At 54.1% G+C, this 27274-nt stretch overlaps 2 protein-coding genes across 2 annotated transcripts in view; one reads left to right on the top strand and one right to left on the bottom strand.

Moving 5' to 3' along the window:
- Window positions 1-8470, top strand: part of DDX31 (DEAD-box helicase 31) — an 88843-nt gene extending 80373 nt beyond the window's left edge. The window contains exon 20 of the mRNA XM_029063741.2: window positions 7905-8470. Coding sequence (XP_028919574.1) covers window positions 7905-8052 — 148 coding nt within the window. The 3' untranslated portion in view covers window positions 8053-8470. The remainder of the gene's footprint in view (window positions 1-7904) is intronic.
- Window positions 8471-15343: 6873 nt separating this feature from the next.
- BARHL1 (BarH like homeobox 1) lies at window positions 15344-26671 on the bottom strand. Its single transcript, XM_029063542.1, has 3 exons — window positions 26167-26671; window positions 20338-20560; window positions 15344-15686 (listed from the first exon to the last, which is right to left on the bottom strand). Exons 1-3 carry the CDS (start codon window positions 26624-26626, stop codon window positions 15392-15394), a joined length of 978 nt encoding a protein of 325 aa, XP_028919375.1. The 5' UTR covers window positions 26627-26671; the 3' UTR covers window positions 15344-15391.
- Between the last annotated feature and the right edge of the window lie 603 nt (window positions 26672-27274).

Below are 27274 nucleotides of genomic sequence, written 5' to 3'. Positions count from 1 at the left end.
ACAAAGAACAACCTTACCACCTTCTCCTGGGGGTAGCCAGAGTCCTTATTGAATATAAAGGCCAGTCGAATTTGAGCCTGAGCATTAGGTAGGAGGATGTGGTTTTTGGGGTGCCATCTTGGTAACATAGAATTTACCATTTCTTCTGCCTAGCGAAGCATAGAAGATGGTGGTCTTCCAAATTAACACTAGGGAAAGGAAAAAGAGGCACAACGTTCTGCATATTCAGGGTAACCAGTTAGGGTGTTAGGTAATACTAATAATAATGGTACATTTTAAATGCTTACTATGGAGAGAGCACGGGCCTGGGAGTCAGAAGGACCTGCTCTGTCACTTCTCTGCTGTGTGACCTTGGACAAGTCACTTCACTTCTTTGGGCCTCAGTTACCTCCTCTATAAAATGGGGATTAAGATTACCACCCACATGTGGGACAGAGGCTGTGGCCAACCCAATTTGCTTGTATCCACCCGTGCTTAGTACAGAGCCTGGCACATTGTAAGCGCATAACAAATACCATCATCATCATTCTGTCCGTCTTCAAAGCTCTAATAAAATAATATCTCCTCTAGGAAACCTTGCCTGATCAACTTCTCATCTCCCCATGCTATTTTCGCTCCCTCTTGTGTCTCCTGGGCACTTGAGGCCATTCTGCCTCAGCATTTTTATACATATCCTTTTAGAGAAGTAGCATGGCTCAGTGGAAAGAGCACGGGTTTAGGAGTCAGAGGTCATGGGTTCTAATCCCAGCTCCGCTACCTGTCAGCTCTGACTTTGGGCATGTCACTTAACTACTCTGTGCCTCAGTTCCCTCATCTGTAAAATGGGGATTAAGACTGTGAGCCTCACATGGGACAACCTGATTACCCTGTGTCTACCCCAGCGTTAGAACAGTGCTCTTTACATAGTAAGTGCTGAACAGATACCAATATTATTATTATTACTATTGTTATCACTCTGTTTCCTCCCCCCTACCTGTAGTTTATTTTAATGCCTGCCTCCCTCACTAGATTGTAACTCCAGAAGGGCAGGGATTATGTCTGCCTACTTTACTGTACTCTCCTAAGCACTTAGTACAGTTCTCCGTATGCAGTAGACACCCAATAAATACCATTAATTGATTGATTGATTGGTCCATTGGACTTGAGGAGTTCCAAGCCAGGCATGAGCAAGGAGACCGAGGTGGTTAAAGTCAAAAGCGAGGTACAATTAGAAAGCTTGCTTGGGAGGAACAAAGAGTGTGCTGGAGGACAGTGGGTGAAGTAAGCAGATAGGTAGAGGGGAGCCAAGTTGATGGAGAACCTTGAAGCTAATTGTGAAGGCTTTTAGTTTGATGTGACAAAGACAGGAAGCCAGTGGAGGCTTTGGAGGAGAGGTGCCATAAAAGCCAAACACGTTTCAAGATCGTCTGTGCAGCAGTAACAATAATAACAATAACAATCGTAGTACTTTTAAGCACTTACTATGTGCCAAACACTGTACTAAGCACCGGGGTGGATACAAGATAATCAGGTCACACAAGGGAGAACAGGTATTGAATCCCCATTTCGCAGATGAGGGACCTGAGAAACGGAGAAATGAAATGACTTACCCAGGGTCACCCAACAGGTATGTGGCGGAGCAGGATTAGAACCCTGGTCCTCTGACTCCCAGGCCTGGACTCTTTCCACTAGGCCACACTGCAATGTATAATAGAGATTGCGGGGGAGGCTGATACAGCAGTGTAGCCACGGAATAACTAGAGCAGGGACCAACTTGGTAGCCGTTCGGATGGAGAAGGAAGGGCAGATCCAAACGCTTTGTGTAGGAAGAACCAGCAAGATTTGGCAGTTGATTGAATGAGAGCATCGTTCTCTTGCTTTGTTTGGTTAGTACTCAAGGGATTTACTACCCACTCCATATTTTGATCCCAAAATAGAACCCAAAGGTCAAAAGAGCATAATTTCCCTCTCTCCCTTCTTTCCCTAAAGGTTCAAAGGGTTTGCTAACATGCTCCCCATCAGCCAGTTAAACTGTCTTCCCACGCTGGTGGAGAATTTACCTGAACTACTTTGTTGTACCAGAGGGACCGCTTGTCAAATTCTCCCTGGAGTTGTTTGTTTCTCCCTCTGTAATCGGAAAGCCACCCAAACCCTGTTCAAACATCACTTCCTTTTCTTCCTCTGTAGGAGCTGGGGGGGGCTGGAGGAAGGTGGGGGGAATGGGGAAAAGGAGAAGTGGGGGTGGGGCAGAAAAAAATTTCAGTCATCCCCGGGCTATCTAGAATCATACTTATAAGTAAGGATTCTTCCCCTCCCCACTGGGTGCGTTTTCATACGAAGGATCCCTTGGGCCTAGCCTCGGACCTAGATAGATTGTTTACAAGATGGGTGCTTCAGATTTGAAAAATACCACTTTATCAGATTTCAGTAGCCCTCAAAGAGTTTGGTTTTCACCTAAAAAAGCGGGAGAGGGTGGGAGAATTGTAATCCCTGCAGAAACAAATGAAAACTCTTCCCATCATTTCCAGAATAGGGTTTGGTTTAGGTTTTCAATTCTCCGTTCCAAATTCCGCAACTTCCTTTGAGGAATAACCCGTGAGCTGGTTAACGCAGAGCCAAAAACCCTGGCTTTTTAAAAAAATGAAACCAATCACCACTCCCCATGTGGGGCCTCGCCAGCAGCAGAGGGTCTGTTATAGAATCGTCCTTTCCTCTGAGTCACAAACCCACCGACTTCATAACCCCCCCTGTTTCGCTGTTCACCGTAGCAGGGTGTATTGATTTACTAATTGGACTGTGATTTCACCTGATTGGTAGTTAAAGAGGCAAATGAGTCTCCCCGCTGAGCTCAAATCTAGCCTGGTAACAACCAGTGGATTTACTCACCCTTAGCTGCAGTGGAGTTCCCTGTAATTAGATGAACTGATCTGTTGCCCCGGTAACCCCCAGATTACTGCTACGCATGCTTGGAGACCCAGTTGGTCAGCGGAAAACCCTAGTGGGTTCAGGGTGGCCAGCGGGAGGGAACTAGCCTCCGAGTGGCCAAGGGACATTGTGGTTTGGAAAATGTCTTTTCCCCATCTGCCTTATGCCTTGTGTCACCGGATAGGCCCTCACACTGGGAAAGGAAAGGCAACAAGTTGGGGATTTGGTTTGGTTTGTTAATGGTTTTTGTTAAGCATTTACTATATGTTAAACGCTGTTTTAAGCACAGGGTAGATAGAAGTTAATCAGGCCGAACACAGTCCCTGTCCCGCATGGGGTTGACAGTCTTAATAGTAGGGAGAACAGGAGAACCGAGGTGCAGAGAAGTGAAGTGATTTGTCCAAGGTCACCTAGCAAGTAGTCAGCAGAGTCGGGACTGGAATCCAGTTCCTCAGAGCCCCAGGCCCGTGCTCTTTCCGCTAGGTCACGCCCCTTCTCCATATTCCAGGGTCACACTTAGAGAAGCAGCGTGGCTCAGTGGAAAGAGCACGGGCTTTGGAGTCAGAGGTCATGAGTTTGAATCCCGGCTCTGCCACCTGTCAGCTGCGTGACTGTGGGCAAGTCGCTTAACCTCTCTGTGCCTCAGTTCCCTCATCTGTAAAATGGGGATTAAGACTTTGAGCCCCACGTGGGACATCCTGATTCCCCTGTGTCTACCCCAGCGCTTAGAACAGAGCTCGGCACATAGTAAGCGCTTAACAAATACCAACATCATCATTATTATTATTACACTGGCCATATCCCTGGGGAGGTGACCCTCTTTGGGCCTCGAGAAAGGCAGATCCTCACTTGGCTGACTCTGAACTTGTCCCTCTGAGAGAGAGAAAAAACCAGTGTCACAGCCAAGAATTTGATCACACACATACTTCCCTCCCCATTTCTCTCAGCCGCCTCCCTCTCCACTCTGTGGCCAGACAGGATGCCCTGAGTCAGAGCCTGCATCCATGCAGATTCCTTCACACATTTCACAGAGGAAGATGAGAATGGCCGGGTTAGACTGGAAATCGGAAGCCACTCTAAAAAATGGCCGAGATGGGTTGTAGCCATGTAGAGGGTAGGGGACCTGTCTTTAATCCGAGTTATCCACCGCCAAGCAGCCGTGTGCTTGGCCGTAGACATGTAGGAATGGAGAGGCTTGAGGCAGAGGTGAGCTGATGCTGGGATCAGAGCCCCAACACTCCCTTCCCTGTGATTCCTCTTCCTTCTAGGCCCTCCCTATTCCCTCTCCTCATTTGTCTAAGAGGGACCAGACTCCCCGGGGCCCATAAGAAGCTGTCAGTGTAGTTTTGAGTTCAGTCATTCGGTCCTTCATTCAGTCCTATTTATTGAGGAGTTGCCATGTGCAGAGTACTGTACTAAGCACTTGGGAGAGTACAATATAACAAGAAACAGACACATTCCCTGCCCACAACCAGCTTACAGTCTAGAGGGAAAGATCACTGGAACTGAGAATTAGGGAGTCCAGATTCTAATCCCAGCTCCTCCACCAGCCCGCTGGATGACTCAGGCAAGCCACTCAACCGCTCTGTGCCTCGGTTTCCTCAACTGAAGAGTGGGGATAACAATGATGATGGTGTCTGTTAGGCGCTTACTACGTGTCGAGCACTGTTCCAAGTGCTGGGATAGATACAAGTGAATGAGGTAGTATGCAGTTCCCTGTCCCACAAGGGGGTCACAGTCTTAATCCCTATTTTACAGATGAGGGAACTGAGGCCCGGAGCAGTTACGTGACTTGTCCACGGTCACACAGCAGACAGGTGGTGGAAGTGGGATTAGAATCCGGGTCCTTCGGACTCCCAGGCCCATGTTCTATCCACTAGGCCATCTCCCAGCTTTTTAGATCATGAGTCCCATGTGGGACAGGGACTGTGTCTGATCTGATTGTTTTATACCTACCATACATAGCACAGTGCTTGGCATACAGTAGGCGTGCAGTGAAAACAAGAACGAGCTAAGTAGGGCAAGGTAGAGTTTTCAAAAACCTTGACGCTCCCCGGGCTCCACGCCAAAGAAGAAAAGTTCACGCCGTCCCAATGTCCTTGGCTGGAAAACTTGGTGGCAACACAGCCCAAGGCATCTCTGTAGGCAATTGGTGTATTAATCACCCAAATAATATTATATTTATTTATTTTCTTTTAGCGGTGGCAGGAGAGATCATTGAGGTGCAGGAGCTTACACTGGAGAGGAGATTTTGACTGATGTTTTGCATATTTTGAGACCCAGTGTGTTACATTTAAAATTATACAGAGTGTGAGCCCCTGGCTTCGAACAAGGGGGAAGGAAAAGCATTCCTTCCTGTCAGAACCCTTTCACTCTGTCTGTCATATAACCTGACTAAAAATAAACCACAAGTACATAGAACTGGCAGCCATCAGTTTGGAACAAGTTAAGTTTTCTTAACTGCCGGGCCTGTCTCCTGCCTCTTCCAAATCACGAATCAACCCTCTCGCAACCTGGACCGCAGATAAGGGCACTGTATAACAGAGAGTACAGGAGGCCGGAACAGAACCAATATCGTCCCTCCGAAGGGGATCACTGGAGAGGGAGGACCGACCGTCCAAAACTCAGGGGTAGAAAGGAAAATAGAGCCCAGAGAAGGTTATTTATTAAAGACCATCTTCGACTTAAGTAAAGAGTTGCCATTTTCCATGTCGATCTTCTCGCTACATCTTGTGGGGAGATGCAATTAGACCAGAGAAGAGGTAGCAAGGTATGGGGAAGGGAGTTTCTAGTAACGGCATCAAACCTGAATCCAAATTCTTTCCAGACCTCGACCCAAAAGCCAGACTCTCACCAGGACCTTCCACCCCATAGGTATGTTTGTCCTGGTCTCCCTAGACAAAAACGGTGGGTAATTGAGGCCAGAAATCGAGCAAACATTTCCCTGAATTATCCCTTGGGGAAAACTTTTTTTCTTTTTTTAAAATCTAAATTATCCAGAGAAATGCCTCATTTTTCCCCACTGCTTGCGCCTCGGGAGAGAGACTGTGTCCAACCCAATTATCTCGTATCTACCCCAGCGCTTAGAATAGTGCCTGGCACATAGTAAATGCTTAACAGATATCATTATTATTATTATTATTACTATTATTGCCCTCTGTAGACTGATACATGTCCATAGTTGTACGTGGATATATCAGGATCAGGACTGCATGTTCACTTGGCCATCCTAGTAATAATAATAATGGTGGTATTTGTTAAGCGCTTAGTACGTGTCAAGCACCGTGCTGAGCGCTGAGGTAGATAAAAGATAATCGGGTTGGGCACAGACCCTGTCCCATCACGGGGCTTACGGTTTCAATCCCCATTTTATAGATGAGGGAACCGAGGCACAGAGTAGGTAAGTGCTTGCCCAACCTCACACAGCAAACAAGTGGTGGAGGCGGGATTAGAACCCAGGTCCTTCTGACTCCCAGGTCTATGCTCTACCCATTAGGCTGTGCTGCTTCTCACTGTTACATTGGAAATTCCTCCAAGGCAATTTCTACTTCACTCTAAGTATAAGCATAGGGAGCGCCTCGGTGAAGTTTCGTTAGCGGTTGCTCTCCTTTAGGGTTCGTCCGTGGTGTGATGATGATAAGCCCACACCAGGTTATACTTGTTTATTGGTAGTGAATGTTTTCTTTTTTAGTTTTTGTTTCCTGAAGAACCTATTCCAGTATCTGGAATGTAAAATATTTTATCTTGCGATTTACATAATCATTTTTCCTGTGTTTGACTTAATTTATGCACATGTCCTTCGGTGGTCTTCTGATCAGTTATCCAGGTGATCCCCTTTTGAAAACAGCTCCTGAACTTCAGAAGCTAAAATTGTTTTGGGGTTTGGGAAGGTTGCCTCAGAGTGAAGGTTACTCCCCCGCCCATCTGGCCCATAATGAGGAGGAATGCAGGCGTAGCCCACCTTTTTTTAATGGTATTTGTTAAGCACTTACTATGTGCCAGGCACCGTACTAAGCGGTAGATACGGGTTAATCAGGTTGGACACAGTTCCTGTCCCACACAGGCGTTCCCAGCCTTAATCCCCATTTTACAGGTGAGGTGACTGAGGCACAGAGAAGTTAAGTTAGTTGCCCAAGGTCACACAGCAGACAAGTGGAGGAGCCAGGATTAGAACCCAGGTCCTTCTGACTCAATCAGTTGTATTTATTGAGCGCTTACGGTGTGCAGGGCACTGCACTAAGCGCTTGGGGGAGTACGACACAGCAATATAACAGACACATTCCCTGCCCATAATGAGCTTATAGCCCAGAGGACGGGCCATGCTCTATCAATTAGACCACTCTGCTTCTCATTCAGAAACAAATCAACCCACCCTTGTGCACCCTGGGTTTGGTTTTGCAGTGGCTGAAAGATTTTTTAAAAAAGCCTTCTCCCCCAGCCGAAGAGGTGCCTACTAACTAATTCTCACAACAGTCTGGACCATGGAATGATCCGTTCAGAATACCAGTCAGACATTTGTCTCTGGAGAGCCCAGGTCCTTATTACTGTCTGTGGATTCCTGACAGGGGGAGCCGATTTTTAGCCACGTTGGTGTTAGTGCGGTTGCTGTTCAGGTATTTTTATTATTTGTTGATGTTGGATTTTAGGGTGCTTTTCCCGCCCCACCCTTTAGCAAACTGCTGTATCATACACCTCATTTGCCAACAGAAGGTTTCTGGTTGTTTTGGGATTTTTTTTTGAGTTGTTTTGTTTTCCAGAACAGTACAGAACAAAGCCTCACTTTTTAAAATGCCGTGAGATTTTGCCACCGTTATGAAAATCCGTCAGAGCCGCAACTAATCTTGTGGTACACAGAATAGCAAAACAAGTGCTTTTGAAGGGATTGTAGTCCCGTTAATACAAAAATGTCAGTTTCACTGTCAAGAATCATCCTCTCTCCAAATGAAAGAAATATAAAGTTTCTCTTTCTTTTCCCCCGCTTTTGGTGACTGTCCTCCCAGACCTGACCTTCATAAGAAGACCAAGAATAAACACCGACTCGCTGAAATCTTGCGTTCAGAATACTCAAGTGGAATGGAAACTGGCGTCACCAAGGTCAAAGAGCAAAACAAACACGGAAAACCCAACAACCAGAAATTGCAGAGCTGAACTAGAGTTTGCAACCTTTGCTGTGGGAGAGGGAAAAAGAAAAAAAAGAAAAAAACCAACCACCTAACAACTCTGGGTTCTTGAAAACCTGAAAACTCTGGAAGATATGCTTGTGGGACAGCGAGTTTTCTGAGGACTGAGCCTCTTGGAGGCCCCGGTGGTGCTGAATTGATAAATGCCTTATTCTTATCAGAAGATTTCTGTTAAAAATAAATGTGAGTTATTTGTATGCATCCCAAGTCTCAGCTGAATCGCAGCTATTACCTGTAAGTGGGAAAAAGAAAATCAGAAACAGAGTCGGGAGTCAGTTCACCCAGAAGAAACTATGGTTTGGCAAATGATTTTGCATGTGATATCATTTCATTGACTATGCACCAAATAATTCTTGAAGATGAGCTATTATAAAATATTTGCCTTTCTAAACTTTTACCGGTCGGTTTTATTTGCCACACGTAAACCGGAGCCCAGGTGACGTGTCTGTGTGTGTAAGGGAGAAGGAAATATTTCTTCAAATATTTCAGTGAAATGAATTGACTGTTCTAATCAAAATAAAAGGGCGGGTGGGCGGGGAGCATTAAAAGGCATTTGTAAAAACTGACTGCAAAATGGTTTGTTAAAGTAGGAGTTGGTAAAAGTGATTGCAGAGTGGTTTGATAAACTTGGAGTTTTCCTGTTTGGGGTAAGTAGAGGGCTATTTTTACAAGCCCGTTGCATCGTTCATTCTTTAATGACTCTCTGAGAAGATATTCTTTCAGGATTAATTGATTTGCTAGTGGCTTTTGACTGCGCGCTTTGAAGTCCAAAGGCACTGGTACCCCGGTAATGTTTTCACTCTTAGCGTCCTATCTCTGTTCCGTGAGGGGGGCCTGGGGCTCTTTGTGAAATGACCCGGGCCACACTGGCCCCCACCACCCCAACCGTATCTTGCTGGAGGGCAGTCATTGTGGTTGGTTTAAAAGAAGCTCTCTGGAAATAGCAGTTTCCCAATAAGCGGAATATCTGGCGATGGGAATCTGGGAAAGGGAGCCAAAAATGAAAGGGTTAAGAAAAAAAAAACCCCCAGCATTTTTCAATTTGAAGCTTGTTCTTGGGGACCTGGACTTGTTTTGAGGGGTTTTTTTAGTTGTTTTTTTTTTTTAGTCGAAACTCTCCCCACACCCTCCTCCACAGTTCATTTGACTCTCTACAATAACACATTGGAATCCTTCAGAAGCAACTCCAAATCAGAATTAGTCCAATGACAGGATAGGTAGATTTTGATTAGTTGTACATTTAAAAGAAAATTAAAATTAAGGTACAAAGGAAAAGCTTCTGTCCTCTCTTTCTTCGAGGGACAGTCAGATTCAAGGCAAATGTCAACTAAAAAAAATCACAATAGAAATGACTCAACGTGTGAAATCGAGTGAGACTCTGGCAAGAATTGATCTTCTGCACGTGGAAAAATATGACCTCCTTAGACTCGGCTGTCACGTAAGAATTAATAGGGACTATTGGTGAAATCTATAACAATAATAATAAAACCCCCTTCAGCACGTCAGGCTGACTTTTGGCAATCCTGCCACCTTGTCTGTTATTTTGATGCATAACGGCATAAATTATTGAACTGAAATACAGATGCATCAAACTTTATAGACAAAAATTGGCTACACCAGAAAGATTCATGCTAGTGATTGGGAATAACACATCTATTTTTTTCTCAAAGAAAGTACCGGTCCTCTTAAAACCTATTAAATATGCCCAGTCTTCTGACATTCCTGAGTTGAAAAGTACTGTAGGAAGTCCAAATATGAATGTGGTGTTTAGATTTTAAATGATAGATGATAATACGTCATACAAAATCCAACTTAATTTGGTGATTCGAGGGTTTTCTTCCTTGGATTTTAAGTTAACCGCTTGCCACAATTCTAAATAGAGTCGATATCCCGAAAGAGTTTTATCATCTTGCCCCCAGCTGATAAAGAAACAAGGGTTTTGCAGTTTTAGGGTTAATATTATCCACATTTAAATAACCTTAAAATAAATCTCTCCGATTACGGTTCTCCACGGCGTTATGTGTTTCAGGCGTCAATTAGACAACACCTCAGCCTAATTCCACTGTACATATTCTAATTCTACGGCTATTTTTAACTAAATGTGTCCCTTCTAATTTCCCAGATTTGACTGCCTCCTTCCCCCCACCTTCCTCCTCCTCCTCCACTCTCCTGATGCTTCCTATTTGAAGACCCCCGAGATATCCCCGGCCCATACGAACCTAAAAGTTCTTTTCCTTAAGAAATGCCTTTCCCACATCCCCAACACCTCCAGGTTTCTCTAACGGCCGCAGATCTTCCGAAAGAACCCTCGTTTCCCAGACAGTGAGGGCCAACGACCTTTGACAAGCCAGGTGCCTGTGTGCGAGCTAATTAAATCAATGCTGATGGAATGCAAACAGCATCTTCCAGGCCTACGGAACTCAAGTTCAAACTAAAATACCGCCAAGGAAGATTTTGACAAAGCTCCCTCCTACTCCCTCACATAGTCCCCTGGGGCTATTTCAAGTCTAGTTCATTGGGTGGGAGGGGGCGGGAGAGAACCATTTAATCAGGTGCATTCCGAGTGAGCGTGCCTGTTTAAGATTTCTAATGTCACAACCTCTTGGTGTTTTACCATCTAGGGCCCTATTCAGTGATAATGATTGTTTCTCCGAGAGAAAAGGCATACGCTTGCCAAAAAAAGGCGCTTGCTTTCTCTCTGTCGGGTGGCTTTCGGAAGACCCTGCCAGATTCTCGGGGTCCTTTCTTTAAAAGTCTTCACCTGATGCCAGGAAAACCCATAGGCCGGGCCATTTAACAGGCGGCAGAATGAGACGCTTCCAAAGTTGATCTGACTCTCTGCTGCAGCTGGACGGTCTCTGCTTTGAGATGGGCTGGCCATCTCTAGGAAGGGGTCGAAACTTTTCCTAAACTTTGCCGAGGGCCTCCCAGAGGGATTCGGCTCGGCGAGAACCGGATTCTGCACTTGGCTTCTGGCCTTTTGTGGTCTCCATTCGCCTCTCGTCAATTAGAGTTTGCCCAGCGTCGGGGAAGGAGCATCTGTTTAGCTTTCGGAATGGCTGGAAGGGAAAACTTACTCGCCACACAAGAAAGGTTGTAGAGTTATTACAGATAAGGAAACTCGGCGGGGCAATTTTAAATATCATAATTATAAACTTGTAGGAAAGGCTTGTTCTTCATTAATGTAAGATATGAAATCGCCTCCGAGGTACAAGGACAATTAAATAGTAGAGAATATGTCTGTGATTTACATTGCTGCTGTGTAAATGTAAGGATGGTTGCTCTGTTCTATCTTCTTCACTTTCACAAAATGAAAAGCACACCAGTGCAAGTTGTCCTTTGATAGATTTTTAATATGATTTTAAAGAGTTTTGTTTGGTCTCATTCTTATTCAATGAGATTAATTTAAAGCACTTATCCCCTGGGTTTAAGTCAATCCATGTAGGATTTGGACGGGGTTTGTTGCACGGAGGGGAAAGAGGGGGGTGGCGGGGGGCGTTGTTTGCAGGAAGCTATGAGAGACTCCTTTCCCACTTCATTAACCCTGAGCTGGGGACAATTCCCCCTCGCCCCCACCGCATCCAGAGCCGAGGATTTACCAAACCCCCATTCACATGCAAAAGAAGCACAAAGCAAAGGGGGAGGCTTGACTTAATTAGCTGCTGTGCATTTTGCAAAATTATAATAATACCCTCACCGTCCCTAGGAAGAAAGGAGTTGGGGGCGGGGGGCGGGGTTAGGGGCCGGTGAGTGGAGGCCGAGGGGGTGCTTAGGAAACAGTAGCAGACCAGGATCCGGGGCTCGTTTTAATGAGGATCCCTATTCGCACCCCTCCCCGACCCACCCACAAACACACACACACTTCTCCCCCCAACGCATGCATCCCCCCCCCCCCCGCCCCGCCCAACTCATCTTTCTCCAAAGCATCTTTTTTCTTTTCTTTTCCCAGATCTCTGCAGTCAACCAAACTGGAACTAGAGTCAACAATAACTGGAGTCTAGTTATTGTTCCCCCCGAAAGGCGGGTTCCCAGCCAACCGCTTCTCCTTTCCCAGGGAGCCGGGGACCCTCTCGGGGGGTCAGCAAGGCAGCGGGTTGGAGAGTGGCCAACTGGCCGAAGAAGTACAAGGAAGGTTCGGCCTTTCAGATCTCTCTCTTCCTCCTCCCTTAGCCCCTCTCCCTCTTTGGAGTCCTTATGTGGCGAAGGGGTGGGCAGGGGGGACGGGGTCGTCGCCCCCTCGATTCTCTCCTCTGTGTCCGGGGCCCCAGGGCAGAGGGGCAGAGGGATGAGTCGGATCGGGGGGCGGGGGGGGGGGGGGCAGGTGGACGTTGGGGGGTCGAGGCGGGGTGCGGAGCCTCGCAGGCCTGCTGGCTTGGGGATCGGGCCCGGGGCGGGGGGCGAGGGGATCGGGGGGGGGGGGGGGGGGCACGGCGTGGGAGGGGAGGGGGCCGCAGCGGGCTCAGCCTCGGCCTCCATCTGTCGCTCCCCGCGGCCGGGCCGGGCCGGGCCGGGGACCAGCTGCCGGCTCGCTGGCCCGGACAGATGAGCCCGCTCGGGGAGGGCACTGCGCGCCTCCGAGGGGGCGGCCTCCAGGACCCGGACGCCTCTCCCCACCTGCACCCCTTCCACCCTCCGCACACCCATCCCCCCTGCCCTCTCCACCTCCATCGCTCCATCTCCACCTCCATCCGCCCCCTCCCCACCTCCCCCCCTCTGCCCTCCCCATCCCCACGCCCCCTGCCCTCTTCACCTCCACCCACCCCCTCCCCACCTCCACCGCTCTACCCTTCCCACACCCATCCCCACCTCCATCCGCCCCCTCCCCAACTCCCCCCCTCTGCCCTCCCCATCCCCACGCCCCCGCCCTCTCCACCTCCACCCACCCCCTCCCCAACTCCACCCCCCCACCCTCTCTGCCCTCTCCACCTCCAGCCTCCCCCTCCCCAACTCCACCACTCTACCCTTCCCACACCCATCCTCACCTCCATCCGCCCCCTTCCCACCTCCTCCACTCTGCCTTCCCCATCCCCAAGCCCCCTGCCCTCTCCACCTCCACCCACCCCCCCCCACACTTCCACCACTCTGCCCTCCCCATCCTCCCGGCCCTCTCCACCTTCAACCTCTCCCCACACCCATCCCTCGCTCTATGTACCTCCACCACTGTACCCTTCCCACCTCCATCACTCGATCATCTCCACCTCCACCTGGCCCCCTCCCCACCTCCACCACTCTTCCCACCCCTTCCCCCCGCCTTCTCCACCTCCACCACTGTACCCTTCCCACCTCCATCACTCCATCTCCACCTTCACCCGTCCCCTCCCCACCTCCGCCACTCTTCCCTCCCCATACCCATCTCCACCTCCACCCACCCACCCCCTCCCCATCTTCGGCCCCCACCTCCTGTCCCCTCTCCCTCCACCGCCCCCGTCCTCCCTCCCCTCTCCATCTCCACCTCTTCCCCTCTTCTCCCTCCCCTTCTTTCCCCCTCCGCGTCCTCATCCCCGTTCAAGAGTGACCATCCCCCCCCCTCCGCCGACCCCAAGGACAGAGCCCCCCAACCCTGGCCTGGGAGGAAAAGGAAAGGGAAAAGGGAGGGGGGCGGCGGGGGGGGGGGAGCTAAAGGGAGAGAGGAAGAGAAAATAAGGGAGGAGAGTGGGGTCCGAAGGAAGGGAGGAGGGGGATAGTGGGACCGTTGGACTTGGGCTAGAGAGCAGGGGATGGGGAAAGGGAGAGGCTGGAGCGTGCACAGCAGCGACCTGTTCATTTGTAAGAAGTTTATTTCGACATTTAAAAAAAAAGAGCGCGAAAGCCCGAGGGGAGGGACGGCGGCTCCAGTGGAGGCTGAAGCTGGAGGGACGGAGGGAGGGAAGAAGGGAGGGAGAGAAGGAGAGAGGGAGGGACGGAGGGAGAGGGGAAGGGAGGAAGAGAGGGAGAGAGGGAGGGACGGAGGGAGAGGGGAAGGGAGGAAGAGAGGGAGAGAGGGAGGGACGGAGGGAGAGGGGAAGGGAGGAAGGGAGACAGCGGTGGAGGCCCCGGTGGAGGCTGCAGCTGGAAGGAGGGAGGAAGAGAGGGGAGGCGGCCCGGTGGAGGCCGGAGCTGGAGGCAGGGAGGCTGGGAGGGAAGAAGGGAGAGAGAGGCGGCGGCCTCGATGGAGGCCAGAGTTGGAGGCAGGGAGGAAGGGAGGGAAGGAGGGGAGGGGGCCCCTGTGGAGGCCGGAACTGGAGGCTGGGAGGGAGGAAGGGAGAGAGGGACGGCGGCCTCGATGGAGGCCAGAGTTGAGGAAGAAGGGAGGGAGGGAGGGAGGGAGGGGAGGCGGCCCCAGTGGAGGCCTGAACTGGAGGCTGGGAGGGAGGAAGGGAGAGAGGGACGGCGGCCTCGATGGAGGCCGGAGCTGGAGGCAGGGAGGCTGGGAGGGAGGAAGGGAGAGAGAGAGAGAGAGAGAGAGAGAGAGAGAGAGAGAGAGAGAGAGAGCGGCGGCCTCGGTGGAGGCCGGAGGCAGGGAGGCTGGGAGAGAGGGAGGAGAGAAGGGCGAGAAGGAGGCAGGGAGGGCGGAGGGTCGGGGCCTTGCTGTCTAGCCCGGGAGAAGGGGGCCCAGGGCGAACGGGTCGCGGGCTAACACGCTCACAGATTCACGGACACGGTCACGGGCTCATGGGTCACGAATAAATAACTTCATATACACTTTGCACACGGTCTGTACAGCTGGGGCTCGGGCTCGGCCCACCGCCTCCCCTCTGGGCCCGGCTCTCGCGGGGTGGGGAGAGGGAGAGGGGGTTAAGGGGGTCGGTGTCTCTGCCCCCCCCCAGCCGCAGGGACCCCCCCCCCGCGCCTCCCCCCACCTCCCCGGAGGCCGCTGGATCTGCTGGGTCCGGGGCCGGCTGAGAGGGGGAGACCCTCCGGTGAGGGGGTGGTCCCCATCCCCACCCCTCCAGGGGCGGGGGGCTCCCAGGCGGGAGGAGGACGAGCCCACCCACCGGAGGCGGGGGGCGAGGCGAGGGAGGGGACCCTCTTCCGGGTGGGAGAGGAGGGGGCGTCCGGCTTGGGAGGGAGATCCGCGTTGGAGCCATCCGGTCCCGGAGGGAGATGGGGATGTTTGAGCCACTGCGGGAGGGGCGGGGGGCTTCGAAGGAAGAGTCCCGGGGGCGGGGAGGGGGCGAAGGGGGAGGGGACCCCTCCCCCCAGCGGCCCCCAGGCCGGGGCGCCCGGCTGGCAGCCCAGGGTCCGGCGGCGGTGGCCGGAGGGGCGAGGATGGAGGGGCCGGGGGGGGGTTCAGGGAGGGGGACGAGGGGGGTGAGGGCGCGTCCGGCTCACCGGGGCTGGGCCGCCCGGGGAAGGACCCCAGGCAGCGGGGGCAGGGGAGGGGGCGGCTCTCCGGCCCCCTGAAGTCCGTGGATGAGGATGCGGGGCACCAGAGGTCTCTGCAGGGCGGGCGGCGGGCCTCCGGGGCCCCGGTACAGGTAGAGGGCGGCCCCGGGGTCCAGGTTGGAGACGAGGCTCTGCGGGTAGAAATAAGGCGACGGGAACATCCTCTGCAGCGCCGAGTAGTTCCCCGCCTCGGCTAAGAGCTCCAGCCCCACCGCCGTCTGCCGCTTCCACTTGGTCCTGCAGGGGTGAGGGGGCACGGGAACCACAGTGACCGCACTGGCTGAGCGCTGCCTCCCATTCGCCGTAGGTACTGAGCACTGCGCCGAGCGCTTGGGGGCCGCCATTGGCCAACAGAGGCCGTGGCAGAGAGCACGGCCTTGGGAGGCAGACGTTGTGCCACCGTGGGCCAGTCACTTCACTTCTCTGGGCCTCAGTCACCTCATCTGGAAAATGGGGATGAAGACCGCGAACGCCACGTGGGCCAACCCGATCGCCCTGTGTCTACCCCGGCGCTTAGAACAGTGCTCGGCGCGTAGTAAGCGCTTAACAAATACCGCCGTCATCGTTAGGCTCGTTAGCGTTACTACGAGGTCATCAGGTCGTCCCACGGGGCGCTCACGGTCTTCATCCCCATTTTACGGAGGAGGGAAGTGAGGCACAGAGAAGTCAAGTGACTTGCCCCGAGTCAGGCGGCTCACAGGTGGTGGAGTTGGGATTAGAACCCACAACCTCTGACTCCTGCCTCTCCTGCGATGCCAGGCGGAGGGTCAGGAAGGAAGCCAGGCCTCCCTCCCATCTCTCTCTCTCTCTCTCTCCCCCCACACACACCTATAAGCCGGTCCCCTCACCTCCTCCAGGAGGCCTTCCCAGACTAATCCCCCCTTTTCCTCTGCCCCCTCCCCTCCCCATCGCCCCCACTCCGTCCCTCTGCTCTAACCCCCCCCCCCCACACACACACACCCCACCACACTTGTGTGTATATATGTACATATTTGTAATTCTATAAGAGAAGCAGCCTGACTCAGTGGAAAGAGCCCGGGCTTGGGAGTCGGAGGTCATGGGTTCGAATCCCGGCTCGGCCACTCGTCAGCTGTGTGACTGTGGGCGAGTCACTTCTCTGTGCCTCGGTTACCTCATCTGTAAAATGGGGATTAACTACGAGCCTCACGTGGGACCACCTGATGACCCAGCGCTTAGAACAGTGCTCTGCATCTCGTAAGCACTTAACAAATACCCACATTATTATGATGATGATGATGATGATTTATTTTTTATTAATGATGTGTATACGTCTATAATTCTATTGATTTATATTGATGCCATTGATGCCTGGTGGCTTGTTTTGATGCCTGTCTCCCCCCCCCCCCCCCCCCCTTCTAGACTGTGAGTCCGTCGTGGGCAGGGATTGTCTTTATTTGTTGTTGAATGGTACTTTCCAAGCGCCTAGTATTCATTCGATGGCATTTATTGAGCGCTTACTGTGTGCAGACCACTGTACTAAGCGCTTGGGGAGTGCATTCGGCAACAAGCAGAGATAATCCCTACCCGACAACGGGTTCAGGGTCTAGAAGCAGGGAAACGGACAACCAAACGAAACAAGTAGACAGGCGTCAATGGCATCAACATAAATAAATAGAATTGTACAGCGCTCTGCACACAGTAAGCGCTCAATAAACGCCACCGAATGAGTGAATAAGATGGGCCCCGGGGGGAGAGGGGGTGGGAGTCACTTGCCATTAGACGCAAGCCGGTGGCAAGAGAGGAGGGTCCAGCCGGACCCCGACATTGGGAGTGCGGGAATGCCATCTCTCTCTTACCTGCCGTATTGTACTTTCCAAGCGCTTAGTCCAGTGCTCTGCACACAGTAAGCGCTCAATAAATACGATTGAATGAATCCCTATTGCGCCGGGGAGCCTGGAGCGCGGCGCGCTATAAAAAGAATATTCATTCATCCATTCGATAGTATTCATTGAGCGCTTTCTATGTGCAGAGCACTGGACTAAGCGCTCGGAATGAACAAGTCGGCAACGGATAGAGACCGTCCCTGCCGTTGGACGGGCGCACGGTCTAATCGGGGGAGACGGACGGACGAGAACGATGGCGATAAATAGATATCTCTCCTTCCTGCTCTCTCTCTCTTGTCTCTCTTTATAGTTGAATTGTACTCTCCCAAGCGCTTAATACAGGGTTGTGCACACAGTAAGCGCTCAGTAAATACGATTGAATGAATGAACGAGTGAAAAAGAATATTCCCGCGATTAGGGTCTCACCCCACCTGGGCTGAGAGAGACAGAGAGAGACAGAGAGAGGCCGTCGCGCTCCAAATAGAGGGGCATGGAAAGGGCACCAATTTGAAGATTGGTATTGACTCTCGAGAGTCAATCTTAATTGACGCCCCAAATCTTAATTCTCTCCCGGTGCCTGGACTAATCACACACCCCTGACGCCTGGGGGAAGGGAGAGGGGAGTGGGGTGAGAGAGTAGGAAGGTGTTTGGATCCTCTCCGGGCCTCTAGATCTGAGGGTGACCCGTAGATTCCCAGGGTGACTGCAGGGAAAGGAAGGGACCGATTATTTGGGGGGGGGGGGGGGGGAGACGGGGAAGAAAAACAAGTTCCTTTCCTCCCTCCCGCACTCCCCCTCCATCCTGCCCCATCCTGGGGGAGGATCCCGCGTCCTTATTAGGGCTAATACATTGATTCAGTAGTTCATTCAATCGTATTTACTGAGCGCTCACTGTGTGCAGAACACTGTACTAAGCGCTTGGAAAGTACAGTTCAGCAATAAAGAGAGACTATCCCTGCCCACACCGGGTTTACAGTCTAGGGGTGTTGGGGGGGGGGGGGGATGGGAGAGATAGACATCAAAGCAAGTAGAGAAGCAGCGTGGCTGAGTGGAAAGAGCACGGGCTTTGGAGTCGGAGGTCATGGGTTCGAATCCCGGCTCTGCCACTTGGCAGCTGTGTGACCGTGGGCAAGTCACTGCACTTCTCTGCGCCTCAGTTCCCTCATCTGGAAAATGGGGATGAAGACTGTGAGCCCCACGTGGGACGAGCTGATTCCCCTGTGTCTGCCTCAGCGCTTAGAACAGTGCTCGGCACATAGTAAGCGCTTAACAACTACCAACGTTATTAAATAAGCACCAATAGAAATCGATAGACGGTACCCGGCACCCAGTAAGCGCTTAACAAATACCACAGTTATTATTATTATTATTATTATTAGACCCCTGGGAGCGGGAGGGTGGGGACGGCGGAGCGGGAAACGTCGCAAACCCGAGGTAGGGAGACGCTCCGATCCGATGTTGGAGAATCCGGTGTCCAGCCCGCCTCGGAGGAAGAAGGGAGTGGGAGCGCGGAAATCTCTGTTCGTTCCCTTCCCCTCCCCGAGACCTCCTTCCATGAGCCATGGGTAGCCTTTCGGGCTACAGGCGATCCCGGGGTACCCCCACGGGGTACAGGCCATCCGGGGGGGACCCTCACTCCCTCCTGAGCCTTCCCCGCCGCGCCAGTCCGATTTCCCAACTTGAATTATTCATCATCATCATAATTGTGTAATTACTGTAACGGGCCTTAATTATTGATGCCCGAAGCGGTAATTGGTATTTATTATTAATGGGTCGATGTGTTATGCGTCGGTGTTTATGGAAAAGTCATTCGGCCCAGAAAGGAAGAGGAGGAAATACCGAATCGGAAAAACCGCGATTGAGACTATCGGACAATACGGGATTGATCCCGGGCCTTTCTTTCAAGGAACTCAAAACGCTTCTTCCCCCTCTTACACTCACAGGTGGGAGGCGGGGGAAGGGAGAGCAGGGATTCTGTCCTTTCCACGAGGGAGGATACTGAGGGACGGAGAGGTGAAGAAACTGGCCCGAGGTCGCCCAGCGGGGAGTCGGAATTCGAACCCACATCTCCGAACCCCAAGGTCTTCCCTTGGAAGATCCAGGGGTGCTTCCCTCAGAAACCTAAACTTCAGCCCCGGCCGGCTCTGACCAGAGCCCCAGGAGAGGGGGGGGGGGGGGTCTTAACCTCCCCCACCCCGGCTATGCAGTGGTTCTGGGAATTAGGGCGCAATGATCCCAAACCCGCGTGGGCAGACGAGAGACTGGATCTGCGGGCAACGATCGTGGACACACGCGTGCTCGAGTTTTGCTCTTGGGTTCAAGTTTATTTGGCATTTCTGTCGGCCCGTGCGTTGCGTGGGTGGCTGGGTGTTCGCTTTGATTACGGGGATGAGTTAGGATTTACGATTCTCACTGCATAAGGCGTACGCACTGGGGTTGTCGCCCGTGCATGCGTTGGGGTGGCAATGTTGGCAACGTCTGTCGTTGTGTGTGCGTGTGGCCATCCCTGCTTGTTATGGTTTCGGACCGTTGTGCGTGTGTGAGCTGATACACCCCATGTGTACAGATGCCTTTTCCCTCTATTTCCATGTGAGCCGTTGTGGGTCAGTACGTCGGTAGGTTTTATTTATTCAATCGTGTTTCCTGAGCGCTCACTGTGTGCAGAGCACCGTACTAAGCGCTTGGAAGGCACAACACAGCGACGAAGGGAGACCGTCCCTGAGTAACTTGTGTCTGGGGTGCTCCGGCTGATGTGCGCCTATACGCTGTCATCCTATGGATGTTGTGTGTGTGTGGGGGGGGGGGGGGGGTGTGGAGTGGGTCTCCGTGTCTGTGTGTGTCATTCGTGGGGTTTTTGCGGCGGCCCGGAGCGACTGTCCGGGTGTGGCTCTCGTGCGCTCTAAGGCTCACCCGGATCCCGTTGGTGTAATGTAGAGGTGGTGTGAGGATTGCGCCCTGTGAATTGGAGGATTTCGTGGGTGGGTGCGTGCGTGCGCGGAGTGGAGATGGAGGGGAGCCCTTCTGCGTGGGCTAGGCCCCGTTACCTGCGGTTCTGGTACCAGGTCTTGACCTGCGTGTCGGTGAGGTTGAGGGAGGCGGCGAGCTCCATGCGGTCCTGCACGCTCAGGTATTTCTGCCGCTCGAAGCTGCGCTCCAGCTGCGCCAGCTGATGGTCGGTGAAGGCCGTGCGGGCTTTGCGCGGCTTCTTCAGGCGCACGGGAGGACTGTCCCGGGAGCTGGAGATCTCCCGGTCACCTTCTTCCTTCACTGGGAGGGGAGACACAATCCGGGAGGGGCAAGTGAGCGTCAGGGCGAGGCCTGGCCTCCCCTCCCGGCCCGGGAGACGCGCCTGGGAAGAGGGGCCGGCCCCGCTCCGGCAGCCGGGAAGCTCGCAGGGGAGAGGGGATATATTCCCTCTGCCATCGGCGGGGAAGGACCCGAGGAAGGTCCCAAGGAGGGAGACCACCTTGGAAAAAGTCCCCCTCCTACTTCGGCTCCGTTTCGGCGCTCCCGCCGCCGAATTCTCTCTCCCTTCTCCATTTGGCCCGGCCTGCGCGGCAAGAGGTGAGATGCTGAGCAGAGGGGGAGAGACTAAATCCTCTCCCTTCTCGCTTTGGCCCGGCCAGCGCGGCAAGAGGTGAGACGATGAGCAGAGGGAGGGGGCAGACAGCGAATGGAAAGGGGCGAGGGGCGAGAGACGGGGAGAGGGCCAGAGGACCCCTACCAACTTGGCTCCCGGAGACCAAACGAGGTCGAACTGTTGGGCATAGGGATCGGGGTGGGAGCGGGAAGATAGAGATCCAGGAGGAAGCCGGCGCCTTGGAGACACAGAACAGGTTTATTTGGGGACGGTCCCTGGAAACGCTCTAGATTGGGAGCTCGCTGTGGGCAGGGATGGACTCTCTCCCTATTAGCGTATCGTACTCTCCCAAGCGCTTAGAACAGTGCTCTGCGCACAGTAAGCGCTCGATAAATACGATCGAGTGAATGAACCCTGAAAAGCAGCGTGATCTAATGAGCAGCAGGGTGGCCTGGTGGAGGGAGCACGGGCTCTCAGAAGGACCTGGGTTCTAATCCCGCCTCTACCGACTGCTTGCCGTGTGACCTTGGGGAAGTCGCTTAACTGCTTGGCGCTTCAGTTTCCTCAACTGTAACATGAGTTTACTTGCTCTTCGTCCTACTACTACTACTACTAATAATGCTGTTGGTTAAGCGCTTACTATGTGCCAGTCACTATACTAAGCGCTGGGGTAGATTCACCGCTGAGAACAGTGCTTGGCACAGTGTAGGCGCTTAACAAACGCCATCATCATCATTCAAGCAGATGAGGTCGGACAGGGTCCCTGTCCCACGTGGGGTTTACAGTCTCAATCCCCTGTGAGCCCCAAGCGGGACAGGGACCGTGTCCGACCTAATTAACTCGCAACCGCCTATGTTTGACACATAGTAAGCGCTCAACGAATACCATTACAAACAAACAACAACGAAAAACCCGGGTGTGTGGGCGTCCACGCCTCCTTCTTTGTAGATCTGCAGTCCGCGAAAGATCCCGTAGACTAGATCCCCGCCCGTTCGCCTGCCGGTCCTGATCCCAGACGCAAATCTGAGCTGCGGGGCTCGGGACGGGCTTTACCCGGCTAGAAATGCGCCTTCGAGCCTGGATGGATCGAAGGGCAATCGGTTTTTAAAGCGCGTAGCTCGAGAAAAACTAGACAGGTCCCTGCAGCGGGTGCACTTGTGCTGGGAGATTAAAAAAAAAAAAAATTTATAAAACGGCGTAGCTGGTGGAAGAAACTCACGGGACCTTTTCGCGGACGGTTGGGGGTATCTGAATATCTGGAGGTATTTAAATAATCCACATCCACATCCACACACACTCCCCATTCTCGAGACGCAAAATGCTCGCCAGTTAAATACCTAGGGACGCGAAAATTACAGCTGATGGGTACTGAGCTGAGCAAATAAACTCTCCGCAGACACCTCTAGGAATCCTCTCTTTAGCCTGGGATTTCGGTGTGGGGAGCCTCCTCTCGTCCCGTGTCCCGTTCCCCCCAGGCACGCACACACACACACACACACCATCCCGTCAACAACTATCACCTACACACTCTGTGGGTCCCTGGCCCAGGTGATCTATGAGAGAAAACATCTGGATTTGATCGAACACGATTGACCCTCGTGGTCTTCCCCCCCCCCCCCCAGTCCCTTGCTGGTCTCCTCCCACCCCCCTTTCCCAAAGGCGATTCGCGAATTTGGCGCGGCTGGCTCGGTCAGAGAGCCGGGTGCATGACACTGTGCGAGGCCCTCGCAGCGACAGGGCTCCCGTTGAATGCGAGAGGTTCTCTCTGTAGGAAAACAATAATCCGGTTAATTAAGCCACCAGGGAGAGGAAGCCCTTCGACCAGCAAGATGACGGCACTAGTAGCCCGGGAGAGAGAGGGGAGAGAGGCATCCGTGGGAGGAATTACCGGGTCTTCCGACCCCGGACGCCGGGGACCCTCGCCCCGAGTGGGGCGTGGAGGTTGGGAAGAGCCGGTGACAGGGTGGGCGTGGGAAGGGGGGAGAGATCTTGCACTGCGTAGAGAAAGCAGATCTGAGACGGAAACGACGGTAGAAGAGAGGAGGCGATCGGGTTGGGGATGCCAAGCTAATTCAGGTCGTGTCCACTCGGGCAAAGGAAAGTGGAAAGTTGAGGCAATCGTTCGGAGAATCCCGCCAAAGGCACTCGTTCTGAAGGAAAAAGGGATAGTTGGAAAGGAGGTGGGAAGGATTGGCTAGTTGTGTGTGGGGGCGGTCATTTTCAAAGCCGAAATCTTCGGGTAGCGGCGGAAAGAATTATCTGGATAATTGCAGAGTTCTCTTCCCTTGGGCGGGGTAAGACCCACCCCCCCCCCCCACCCCCCGCCGTGGGAGCAGAGGAAAAGGCGAAGACGTGATGGTAAAGAGGCTGGCGTTTGGGGGAGCGATCCAAAGTTCAATCGGCTTTCGGAGCGTGAGAAATCCTTCCCCATTTCGGTTTCAACGAATGCGCCCCGGCTCGGGCGGCTCGCTCCCCGGGGTCCCTCGGAGCAGAGGCGACACCGGGAGCGGACGGCAGATCGCCCCAGAATTAGGCTGGCGGGGGGGGGGCAGGGATAAATTGGAATACCACTCCTCATCGGGAACACCAGTTTCCAAAAGTAACCTCTCTCTAGCAAGGATGGTTATGGGGTGGGTTTTTTTTGGAAAAATACTTAAACTCCACCGCCCCGCCGCCCTTCTCCTTCTCCCCCCCGCCCCTCGTTCTCTCTCCCTCTCTCTCCTCGACCCTGTGAACCACCCCAAATCGGTCCACACCTGTCCGTGTTTGTCTGCCATGTATCCTCCCCGGTCGGGACGAGGGATAAATTGTCTCTATCTCCGCCTCTCCTTCTCCCTCAATTACCCGTATTAATCCTACAGCTCCTGCCCCTCATTAAGCCAAAAAGGACGGGCCTCGCCTGGCCTCTCCGGGGAGCTTCTCCTGAACCCAACGATCCGCTCTTTTTTTTTTTTTTTCCGTTTTCCTGCCTCTCCCCTCCCCCTAGACCCCAGAGAGTCTCCAGTGTCTGGCCCGGGCCCCTGGCTCGGCCAGTGCTGACTCTTCCCCTGGCCCGATTTCCCCTCCGTCGTTAAATATGTTTATGTTGGAGTAAAAATTCGCTCGAATATATAGACGGTTGCAAGGAGAAGGCAGTCGGAGTCGTTAATTCCAGAGGTTCCTGCCGCCGGCTCACCCCCCAAAATAGCTAAGCTCCCCCTCCCCCTCCAACAGGCCTCCCCTTTCCCGGTTCGCCCCAAACCTGGTTCCTTTTCTCTGAGACCAGTTCTCAGTCTATTCAGCTCAACTCTCTCCTGATCCCCCGGGCTCTCCCCGTCTTCCCCAGCGCTTAGTACAGTACCTGGCACACAGTAAGCGCTTGACAAATACCGCAGTCATTATCCCTGGAGGAGAAGCCAGGAACCAAAAGAACGCCAGATCCTCCAGAGATCCAACACGAACCCTCCTCTCGGGAGACCCGCTCCGGGATCTCCGCAGAATTCCTGTTTCTAGGTCTGATCCCGAATTCCGAACTCCGAGGAGGCCGGGTCGGTGCCTGGACTCTCGGCCTCCAAGGCCAAGGAAGCGGTAGTTAAGGGGATGGTGACTTTAGGGAAAATAGTATGGAAATTCTGATGGAAAATAGGAGCCTCCAGCCACCAGCGGCTCCCAGCGGTGCTCGGGTGCCCCTAGCCCGAAGTTTGTTTTGGGGGAGAGGATTCATTCGGGCCTTTCAAGCTTTTTCGGACTCTGCCGTCCCGTTTTCTCTCGCCCTTGGCTTCCTTTCCTTACCTGGCCCTCAGGCTGCAGAATTCAGGGTCGCCAAGAATTTGAAACCACTCTCTGCCCCGTGTGAAGGAAAAGAAATCCCACTGTAGCGCTCAGGCAGCCGAAGCGTGGGAGAGCGGGACTGGGGGGGCGGGGGGGACGGGGACGGGGACGGACGGACTGGGATGGGGGAGATGGATTTCAGCTCTAGTTTCCTTTCTTTCCTAAATCCCAGTCCGCCCCTTGCCCGCCCCGGACCTCAGATCCCGGCGGCGAGGAAGATAACCAAACCGAGAAGCAGCGTGGCTTAGTAGAAAGAGCCCGGGCTCGGGAGTCAGGTCGTGGGTTCTAATCCCTCCTCCGCCACTTATCAGCTGTGTGACTTTGGGCAAGTCACTTAACTTCTCTGTGCCTCAGTTTCCTCACCTGTAAAATGGGGATGAAGACCGTGGGTCCCACGTGGGACAACCTGATTCCCCTGTGTCTACCCCATCTCCTGGAGCAGTGCTCGGCACGTAGTAAGGGCTTAACAAATACGATTATTATTATTAATAATAATCCTAAACGGGAAGGAAAGGAAGCGGCGGTAGCTCCGATGGGAGTTGGTCGGAGAAGGGGTCTCGGAGCAGAAAGACAGTGGTCGGGAGCGTGACCTCGGGACCCCCGGCTAGAGCCGGGGGTCGCGACTTCCCGTTCCATTCATCCATTCAATCGTATTTATTGAGCGCTTACTGGGTGCAGATCACTGCGCTAAGCGCTTGGAAAGTACAATTCGTCAACAAACGGAGACGATCCCTACCCAACAACGGGCTCACAGTCTAGCCCGCCCCTGGGTCAAATGGTGCGTCCAATTTAAAAGCAAATCCGATTAAAAGTCCAGAGCGACGGCATGACTCTCTTTTCTCTTTCTCCCTCTCCTCCTGACCCCTCTGGCCTGCCCGATTCGATTTCGGGGGTCGATGTCTCCATTCCAATCTCCCCCCCCCTCCCCTGCTCGAGCAGCTCCCGGGTCCTCCTGCCCAGGAGAGCTTGTCCGGGTCTTTTTGTCCCCACATGAAAGAGGGAAGTCCCCGCCCCGGCCGAGGGAAATCTCGACCCGGCCCGATGATCTGTTCCTTCTGACTTCCTCGAAGTGATGCGTCGATCGAATGGGCCGACGATCAGGAGATTCCCCCTCCCCCGCCCCGTTCGGAGCGAAAACCCGTCCCAGCTAGCACGGGGCGGACGGGGTGCGGAGGGAACGGGACGGTGTTTCCCCTCCAAGTTTCGGAACTTTTCTCTGGGCCTGGTTGGGGGCCTCGAGACCCTCCCCTCTGCCCGCTTTACCAGGCCGGAGGGCTCGGAGAGCCAAGTCTGGTGGAGCGCTTAGGGTCTGCCCCCTGGGGAGCCCCGGAGCCGCAGGGGGAGAGCCTGTGGGTGTGTGTCTGTGTGTGTGGTCGTGTGTCTTTGGGTGGGTGAGTGTGGTGGTGTGTCCCCCGGTCCCCGTGCGTCCAGCTAGGGCCCCCTCCGAAATCGCCACCTCTCCCCTGGAGTCCAGCGCGCTTACCTTTGTACTCCGAGTCCGAGGAGGCGTTGCTGCCGGCTTTGTCCAGTTTGTCTCTAAAGTCGTCCCCGGGCTTGGGCACGAGGCGCGCCCCAGGCTCCTGGGCGGCCGGCTGCCCGTTGCTGGAGTAGGGCGCGCAGGCGGCCAGGGGCTTGCAGTCGGCCAGTATGTCCCTGATGAGGAAGGACGAGGTCACGGTGCGCGACTGGGAAGGGGCCGAGAGCTGCCCCGGCTGCAGGTGCGAATCCAAGGCCGGTCCCGCCCGCTGCGCCCCGGCCTCGACGCAATCCCTCCTGGGCGAGGCGGGCGACGGGCAGTCGCTGCTGCCGCTGCCCTCCGAGCCGGGGTTGAGCTCCAGGGGGGAGCGGCAGTCCCCGGCCGGGAGGTCCCCCTTGGGCAGCGGGGGGCTGCCCGCTCGGTGCGAGAGGATGGAGTCGATCCCAAATCCATTGGCGCCTTCCATGGCCCAGCCGCCCGCTTTCCCCTCCGAGCCTCCCCGCCCGCCCCCGATCCCAGCAAGCCGCCGGCCCCCTGCCCCTAGCTTCGGGCTGGCATGGGGCTGGTAGCCGCCGGCCACCGCGGTGGAAAGAGGTCAGCCTTGGGGGAGCCGGCCGGCTCCGCGCATTAGATCCGAAAGGGCTCAGCGCTCCTCCTGCAGCATCTCCACGACCGCCGTGCCCGGAGGGGGTGGGAGCGCCGGGGTGGGGGGGGTGTGTGTATGTGTGTGGGGGGGAACGGAGGGGGTGGGGGTGGAAAGAGAGAAAACCGAAGACGGAGCAGGGGGAGGGGGCGAAGGCGTCAAATTTGGGAGGGGATGGACGCCCCCGAAAGCGCCCGGAAAGATGAGGGGGGGGGGGGGGAATCGAGGGGTGGAAGATCAAAATCTCAACGAAAAGGGAGTGAAAGATCTCAACGAAAAGGGAGCGAAAGAAGGAAAAGGGGGGCTGGGGGAGAAAAGAGAGCGGGATCTGTGGTCGGGACCGGCGGGCCAACGCGGAGGGGGAGGTCAGGACCGCGGACAGCGCGGGAGCCGCGGGTCGGGACGCGGCGGGGAGGCGCGGATCAGCACCCCGGAGAGCGCCACCGCCGCCCGCCTCCTCCTCCTCTTCCT

The sequence above is a fragment of the Ornithorhynchus anatinus genome, chromosome 4 (assembly GCF_004115215.2).
Source record: "Ornithorhynchus anatinus isolate Pmale09 chromosome 4, mOrnAna1.pri.v4, whole genome shotgun sequence".
NCBI lineage: Eukaryota > Metazoa > Chordata > Mammalia > Monotremata > Ornithorhynchidae > Ornithorhynchus > Ornithorhynchus anatinus.
Note: the sequence above shows the minus strand (reverse complement) of the source record. Positions and strands in the feature narration are given on the sequence as shown.